This window comes from Oncorhynchus masou, chromosome 18, assembly GCF_036934945.1.
Source record: "Oncorhynchus masou masou isolate Uvic2021 chromosome 18, UVic_Omas_1.1, whole genome shotgun sequence".
NCBI lineage: Eukaryota > Metazoa > Chordata > Actinopteri > Salmoniformes > Salmonidae > Oncorhynchus > Oncorhynchus masou.
This window is the reverse complement of record NC_088229.1, coordinates 19092865-19101371: the sequence shown is the minus strand read 5'-3', so window position 1 is coordinate 19101371 and position 8507 is coordinate 19092865. Positions and strand designations below refer to the sequence as shown.

The following is an 8507-nucleotide window of genomic DNA, read 5'->3' as shown; positions in this document are numbered from 1 at the left end:
TCTCTCTCTCTCTCTCTCTCTCTCTCGCAGTAGATCCAATAGGAACTGTTTTGACAGCTTTAGCACCATAGCATCTCTGCAATTCTACCAGATAGATTAACATGGATCTTTCAGGAGTTATGAATCCGAAATGGTGATGGGCTGTCACTTTGCTTAGTGCCTGAATGTCAGTGGACCAGCTGGACTGTGGGGGAAGATGCCAGACAGAAAGAGAGAGGGAGTCTGTCTTACAGGATCTAGCCAGCCTTCACACCTTGACTCCACACCACCCCTCCCTCCTGGCCTCTCCCTCCTGGCCCCTCCCTCCTGGCCCCTCCCTCCTGGACTCTCCCTCCTGGCCCTCCCTCTCTCCTCCTGGCTCTCCCTCTCTCCTCCATGTCCTGAATGTGGTTCAACAGGCTGGACCGCCTCCGGCACGCTCTAGGGCAGGATTTCCCAAACTCGGTCTTGGGGCAGCCCTTGGATACACGTTTTGGTTCTTGCCCGAGCACTACAAAGCTGACTGAAATAACCAACTAATCATCAAACGTAGATTATCTGCATCAGCTGTGTAGTGCTAGGGCAAGAACCAAAACATGTCCCCAGGGGGGCCCCCGGACTTAGTTTTGGAAACCCTGCTCTAGGGCTGTTCAAGCATGTGTTTGCACATTTATCTCCCTTTTTCCTCTGTGTTTGTGTCTGTGCCTCTCTCACTGTATCTTTCTTTCTATCTTTCTCTCTTCTCTCTCTCTCTCTCTCTCTCTCTCTCTCTTGCTCACACACACACCCCAATGAGGTGCTTCGGAGCTTGGCTGGCTCTAGGACCCAGTGAGAGAGACACAAGGGGGTGTGGTGATATTTTTTTTAACTGACCACAGAACCTTTTAGCTTGCTGCTGCTGCCTCCTTGAACTGATAACAGCTTTGACAGTGCCTTGTGCCTCTCACCAGGCCCCTTGGAATAGAGACCCCCCCAGCCACCCGAACCCTGACGGCGGGCCCCCTGTCCATGGTCCCGTGGCCCTCTGTGTCCTGACATGCCAGGCAGCAGCAGCACAGGCGTAGCCCCAGCAGCCCAGCCATGGAGCAGCAAGCCTGGATACTGAGGGGCTTCCTGGCTCAAGTGGAGAGCAAGGAGGCTGAGGAGGAGGAAGCGGAGAGTGGCTTTACAGGGGAGTTCTCAGTGAGTTCATCTATTTATTTGATTACTTTTCTCACTGTATAAAAAAGTGGATTTAGTCTTATGAGTTGACCTGTCCTGTGATGCTGAGTGTTTACAGTTTGTCTAAACATCAAGAGCATGTGAGGGAGTGTATTTGTTTTCATGTGAGTGTGTGTGGAAAGAGAGAGTGCTGTTGTGATAAGGCATACTGTTATTCCACTGCCAATTTTCCAAGAAGAATTTCACAAAAGAACGCCATGTACAGAGACATACTATTTCTGTTATGCTGTTTCTGTGCGGGTTGTTCCTGTATGGGTTGTTCCTGTATGGGTTGTTCCTGTATGGGTTGTTCCTGTATGGGTTGTTTCTCTATGGGTTGTTCCTGTATGGGTTGTTTCTGTATAGGTTGTTTCTCTATGGGTTGTTCCTGTATGGGTTGTTTCTGTATGGGTTGTTCCTGTATGGGTTGTTTCTCTATGGGTTGTTCCTGTATGGGTTGTTCCTGTATGGGTTGTTCCTGTATGGGTTGTTCCTGTATGGGTTGTTTCTCTATGGGTTGTTTCTCTATGGGTTGTTTCTCTATGGGTTGTTTCTCTATGGGTTGTTTCTGTGTGAGTTGTTCCTGTGTGGGTTGTTTCTTTGTGGGTTGTTTCTCTATGGGTTGTTCCTGTAGGGTGGTTTCTCTATGAGTGGTTTTTGTATGGGTGGTTCCTGCAGGGGTTGTTTCTGTATGGGTTGTTTCTGTATGGATTGTTCCTGTGTGGGTTGTTCCTGTAGGGGTGGTTTCTGTATGGGTGGTTTTTGTATAGGATGTTTCTGTATGGATTGTGTCAGTCAGTCCCCAACTACTGCTTATGAGCTTCCTCTTATTGCACTGCTGCCTGTTTCTGAAGGCCCCCATACAAGTAAGATGATCGACAGGCAAATTTGATGTTACGGATGCAGAACCCCCCGCCTCACCACCCTGTACGCACATACACACACAAACACATACACACACATACACACATAAACACAAACACATATACACACACACACACACATACACACATAAACACACACACATATACACACACATATACATAAACACACACACATATACACACACACATACACACATACACACACATATACACACACACATACACACATGCACATTGTGTGGCTGAAGGGCGGGTGGGTGCCAGGCGAGTTGAATAAAGAAAAGAAATACCTTAAAAAATCCATAAATGTAATTATTGTGCAGTTTATATAGTCTACATTGAGGTTTTTCTTTCATTATTTTAGGCTATCTGGTATTACTGCATAAGCCTAAACGTTAGGGTTTAACTGTAGCCTACGCGCGCCAAATAGCCTACACAGCCAATCGCCAAACAAAGCTTCTGGGAAGGGCAGAAGAAGTTAACGTCAATCAGCGGAGGCAAAAAGGACATTGTCGATGTTTAATTCAATAAGACACAAGCTGCAAAAGGAGAGTTGAAAATAAAGAGAAGGGAGGACCAGAAAAGTAATGTTTAGTAAAGATTTGGGGAAGTGGTAAAAGAGGAAGATAATAGTGCCGGCTATGTTATGTGTGATGATTGTGAGGCTCTATAGAAGTTCAACAGTCACATGACGGGACTTCAAATAGGCCTATAATATGTCAGGGGACTTGTAGCCTACTGTTTAGATGTGTTAAATGGAAACTGAAATTTGGACATTGACTAACCAGAATAACATACTGTTTTGGCAAACTCCAAGACCTCTGATAATACTAGTCCCGTGCGAATAGAAATCCCTATGTTTTGAGAGAAATGTCGGAGTTTGACAGGTGTTGCTCGTGGTTTGAGCAAGAAAACAACTAATTACATAAGCTGAAAGATGTGCTGTGCATAGCCTATACATTTACATTTACATTTAAGTCATTTAGCAGACGCTCTTATCCAGAGCGACTTACAAATTGGTGAATTCACCTTCTGACATCAGTGGAACAGCCACTTTACAATAGTGCATCTAAATCATTTAAGGGGGGGGGGGTGAGAAGGATTGCTTTATCCTATCCTAGGTAACAGTGCATTCATAAAGTATTCAGACCCCTTGACTTTTTCCACAATTGTTACGTTAAAGCATTATTCTAAAATGTATTAAAGAAAATGTTCCCCTCATAAATCTAAACACAATACCCCATAATGACGAAGTGAAAACAGGGTTTTAGACATTTTTGCAAACGTAATAAAAATAAAAACAGAAATACCTTATTTACATAAGTATTTATACCCTTTGCTATGAGACTCGAAATTCAGCTCAGGTGCCTGTGGTAAATTAAATGGATGGACATGATTTGGAAAGGCACACACCTGTCTATATAAGGTCCCACAGTTGACCGTGCAAGTCAGAGCAAAAACCAAGCCATGAGTTTGAAATAATTATCCGTAGAGCTCCGAAACAGGATTGTGCAAATGCACAGATCTGGGGAAGGGTACCAAGAACACAGTGGCCTCCATCATTCTTAAATGGAAGGAGTTTGGAACCACCAAGACTCTTCCTAGTGCTGGCAGCCCGGCCAAACTGAGCAATCGGTGGAGAAGGACCTTGGTCAGTGAGGTGAAAAAGAACCTGATGGTCACTCTGACAGAGCTCTATCGTTCCTCTGTGGAGATGGGAGAACCTTCCAGAAAGACAACCGTCTCTACAGCACTCCACCAATCAGGCCTTTACGGTAGAGTGGCTAGACGGAAGCCACTCCTCAGTAAAAGGCACATATGACAGCCCGCTTTTCACAAGGTTTGTGTGTAGATTGTTGAGGGGAAAAAACATTGAATACATTTTAGAATAAGGCTGTAACGTAACAAAATGTTTAAAAATGAAAGGGGTCTAGATACTTTCCGAATGCACTGTATATGAAGGGCCTATACGTATCGACTTTCACAGTGAATGTTTTTTTAAAGTTTTTGTGGGATTGAACTGAACATCGCCAAATGCATCATGAAAAAATATTACACCTCTGGAATAACGGACATTCTGGGGTAATAAATACATAACCATCGTTCTCTAGTAATACTAGTCCTGTGCAAATATGGCTACAGCCTTAATATTAACACCTACAGATTTAAGCATTTATTGCAATGAAATTATACACCAAATGTAGGCAAAATTTGGACTTGGGAACAGGAGTGGAGAAAGTTATTTATTTATTTCTGCATCTTCAGAGAATGCTATGCTCAGTTAGATACCATCTATAGAGGTGCTGTCTTTGTCATAAAAGCTGATAGTATTTCAACCACATCAAATATGCATCGAAGCCGAACTGAAATCTTATCAGAAACAGGTTTGGTGGTTTTCACAGCTTTCTTTTTCCTTACAACTGATCAAACTGATGTCATTTGGACATTTTGCTTCATTGTATTTTCTCCCCAGTCCCTAAACATCTTTGCACCGTGAAAGATGACAGAGAAAACCTCAAAGATGTCAACTAGATTGAAGTATTCATTCTATCAATCTATTACAGTATTCTTTCTGTTGAGTAAGGGTTTATTTAGTTTTCTAGGGCAACATGTAATGACAAAAGAGAAGCTACATGTATCTACTTATAGTCAAGTTAACTAACAAATAGCCAACCTAAATTGGGAAATTATAAGCAGAAACATCTAAATAAGGCAACACCTATTAAGCAATCGTTCTGCAGTCTTTGACTGTAGCCTATAGCCCATTTGATTTATTTGCGGCACTGTATGTTTCCAGTAATCTAATGACTATGCCAGAACTGACGTTAAGCTTTGGCAGTGATGTGTGTCAGGATTTGGCCAGGGTTGTTCCGGGTTTTGGTCAGTAGATGCCCCCATTGTGCTTTTTGTCCCTATGTTTTTCCCTTGATCCCCATTATTATTTGCACCTGTGTCTCGTTTCCCCTGATTGTATTTAAACCCTTTGTTTCCCTCAGTTCTGTGCTCTGTGTTTGTATGTTAGCACCCTGCCCTAGTGTTCTGTGTGCTCTTGTCGATTCCGGGTGACGTTCTTGTGGTATTCTGTTTTTTTGTTTTTGTTTATTTTTGGTGAGTTTCTTTTGAGGTCTTTTTGTGTTTTACCTACCACCTTTTGGATTTGCCATTTTTGTATTTTAGGATTTTTTCTTTATTAAATACACCGTCTTAAGTACTGCTGTGTCTGCCTCATCTTCTGGGTTCTGCTGTCTATTCGTGGCTCAGTTGGTTAAGTGACTGTTTCTCACTCCGGGGACCCAGGTTCGAAACCGGGTCCTGACAGAAACACAGAGCCAAAAATGAACCCAGAGGCAGCCAGTTCCCAGGACCTTTTTGCCACGCTGTCCCACCACCAGGAGACTGTCCAACGCCACGAAGCCGCCCTGGTTCAGCAAGAGGCCTTAATGGATAGACATTCTCATCTTCTGTCGGAGATGCTGACTTCCATTAAGCAAATATCTGATCGACTTACCCCGGCAACAGTTCCCGTTCCAGTACCTCAGGTTCACGTACCCATGGCAGTTAACCCCCTGGCTGAACCTCGTCTTCCACCTCCCCAACGGTTCTCAGGTGATCCAAGTGCTTGTAAAGGCTTTCTCACTCAATGTTCTCTCTCCTTTGAGCTGCAACCCTCGTCGTTTCCCACCGACCGGTCTAAGATCGCATATATCATCACCCTGCTGTCGGAAAAAGCCCTGGCCTGGGCTACTGCTGTGTGGGATGCCCATAGTTCCTGCTGTGCCAGCTACTCTGCCTTTGCTGAGGAATTCAAACGAGTGTTTCAAGGCCCATGCAGTGGTTCTGACTCAGCCAAACAGCTCCTGACTCTCCATCAAGGTTGGCGCAGCGTGACGGACTATGCCATCCAGTTCCGCACGGTGGCAGCAGCGAGTGGCTGGAACAACGAGGCGCTCACGGTGTGCTTTCTGAAAGGCCTTTCCGACACTATCCAAGATGAACTGGCCACTCGGGAACCACCGGACAATCTCGAGTCCCTGATCAAGTTGGCCTCACGCATTGACCAGCGTCTGAGAGAGAGAGAACTCAACCGTAGACCTCTAGCCCCTATCAGTCCCAGCTCCGAGTCCCCACCTTTATCATCGCTGGCTCCACCGGAACCCATGCAGATTGGACGCATCTCCCAGGCTGAGAGAGACCGCCGGATGAGGGAGCGACGCTGTCTATATTGCGGCAAACCGGGCCATTTCCGTTCCACGTGTCCCTGGCTCCAGGGAAACGCTCTGTCCCGTACAGACCGGGGGAACTGTAACGGGAAACATAACCTCCTCCCATCCGTCCAACTCCCGTCTGCTCATTCCAGTCACCCTCTCCTGGGACAACCACAAGCTTCACCTTCAAGCCTTGGTAGACTCTGGAGCCGCAGGTAACTTCATGGATGGTGTCTGGGCGAAGGAGAATGGCGTTCCCTCTGAACCTCTAAGTGACCCCATGAGGGTTACTACATTGGATGGAAGCCCTTTGGGATCTGGACTTGTCACTCATGTCACTACCTCCTTGAGACTTTCAGTTTCACAACACCAGGAATTGATGAACTTTCATTTGATCTCCTGTTCCGAGTTCCCTCTCGTCCTTGGATACCCCTGGCTTCACAGCCATAACCCTCACATCGACTGGTCTGTGGGCACTATCAAGCAGTGGGGTCCTACGTGCCAAGCTACTTGTATTTTCCAGAATTCCCGAGTTCTACTCCCGAGTCTTTAGAATCCATCGACCTGACCCGAGTTCCCGAGTGTTACCATGACCTCAAACTGGTGTTTAGCAAACAGAGGGCCACCATGCTACCACCCCATAGACCTTACGATTGCCCCATCGACCTGTTTCCGGGCACTTGCCCCCCAGGGGTCGGATCTTTTCCCTATCTCCACCCGAACGAGCTGCTATGGATACCTACATCAAGGACGCTCTGGAAGCAGGCCTCATGCGTCCATCCACCTCCCCGGCGGGAGCAGGGTTTTTCTTTGTGGCCAAGAAAGACGGTGGATTACGTCCTTGCATCGACTACCGGGGACTCAATGACATAACCGTCCGTAACCGTTACCCACTACCCCTTATGGCCACAGCCTTCGAGCTGCTCCAGGAAGCAGTTGTTTTCACTAAGCTTGACCTGCGGAACGCATACCATCTTGTGCGGATCAGACCTGGTGACGAGTGGAAGACCGCTTTCAACACGCCTACTGGTCACTATGAATACTTGGTGATGCCCTTCGGCCTGACCAACGCCCCAGCGGTGTTCCAAGCGCTCATAAACGATGTGCTTAGGGATATGCTTAACATATTTGTGTTCGTTTACTTGGATGACATCCTCATCTTTTCGAGCTCCTTCAAGAACACACTAAGCATGTCAGACAAGTACTCAAACGCCTCCTGGACAGCCATCTGTACGTTAAGCCGGAAAAATGTGAATTCCATTCATCCCGAGTACAATTCCTGGGATTTGTAGTGGAACCCGGTCGAGTCCAAATGGACCCTAGGAAGGTAGGGGCGGTAGCGGATTGGCCCACCCCAAATCCGTTAAGGATGTTCAGCGTTTCCTGGGCTTCACAAACTTTTACCGCAAGTTCATCAAGAACTTCAGTTTGGTGGCAGCTCCTCTCTCAGCTTTAACCAAAGGTGGCAATGCAAGGTTTTTGTGGGGAAGAGAAGCTGAGACGGCCTTCCAAGGACTCAAGCAGCGCGTCCTCTCTGCTCCCATCCTGATACTACCGACTACGGATGAACCATTTGTGGTGGAGGTAGACGCATCAGAGGTTGGTGTTGGAGCTGTCCTGTCTCAGAGGGGTGAAGACAAGAAGCTTCATCCGTGCGCTTTCTTCTCACACCGGCTTACCCCCGACTGAGAGGAACTACGATGTGGGGATCGTGAACTCCTAGCGGTTAAGATGGCATTGAAGGAATGGAGACACTGACTCGAGGGGCTTCTCACCCGTTTCAAGTGCTTACGGACCACAAAAATCTGGAGTATATCCAGCAGGCGAAGCGATTGAACTCTAGACAAGCTAGATGGTCTCTTTTCTTCAATCGATTCCAGTTTATCCTCACCTATCGGCCCGGGTCGAAGAATCTCAAACCGGATGCCCTGTCCCGAGTCTACGCTCCTGCCATTCGAGATGACACGGACATGCCTGTCCTTCCTGCTGCTAAGATTGTGGCTCCGATCTCGTGGCAAGTTGAGGATACCGTGAGACGTGCTCAAGCTAGCGAACCGGACCCTAAAGGAGGCCCTGCCAATCGGTTGTTTGTCCCCAAGGCAGTGAGGACTCAGGTCCTTCTGTGGGGGCACTCCTCTCGCCTCACCTGTCATCCGGGTGTAGGTCGCACCTTGGAGTTCATCCAGCGTAAGTTCTGGTGGCCTACCATAAGAGAAGACGTTGCCACTTTCGTCAATGC

General features: G+C 46.9%; 1 protein-coding gene across 2 annotated transcripts in view; it reads left to right on the top strand.

The window, feature by feature from the left end:
- Window positions 1-881: 881 nt before the first annotated feature.
- Window positions 882-8507, top strand: part of ptpn22 (protein tyrosine phosphatase non-receptor type 22) — a 33616-nt gene continuing 25990 nt past the window's right edge. For both annotated transcript variants that reach the window (XM_064922466.1, XM_064922465.1), the window contains exon 1: window positions 882-1161. In XM_064922466.1, the coding sequence (XP_064778538.1) occupies window positions 1060-1161 (102 nt within the window). In that variant the 5' untranslated portion in view covers window positions 882-1059. The remainder of the gene's footprint in view (window positions 1162-8507) is intronic.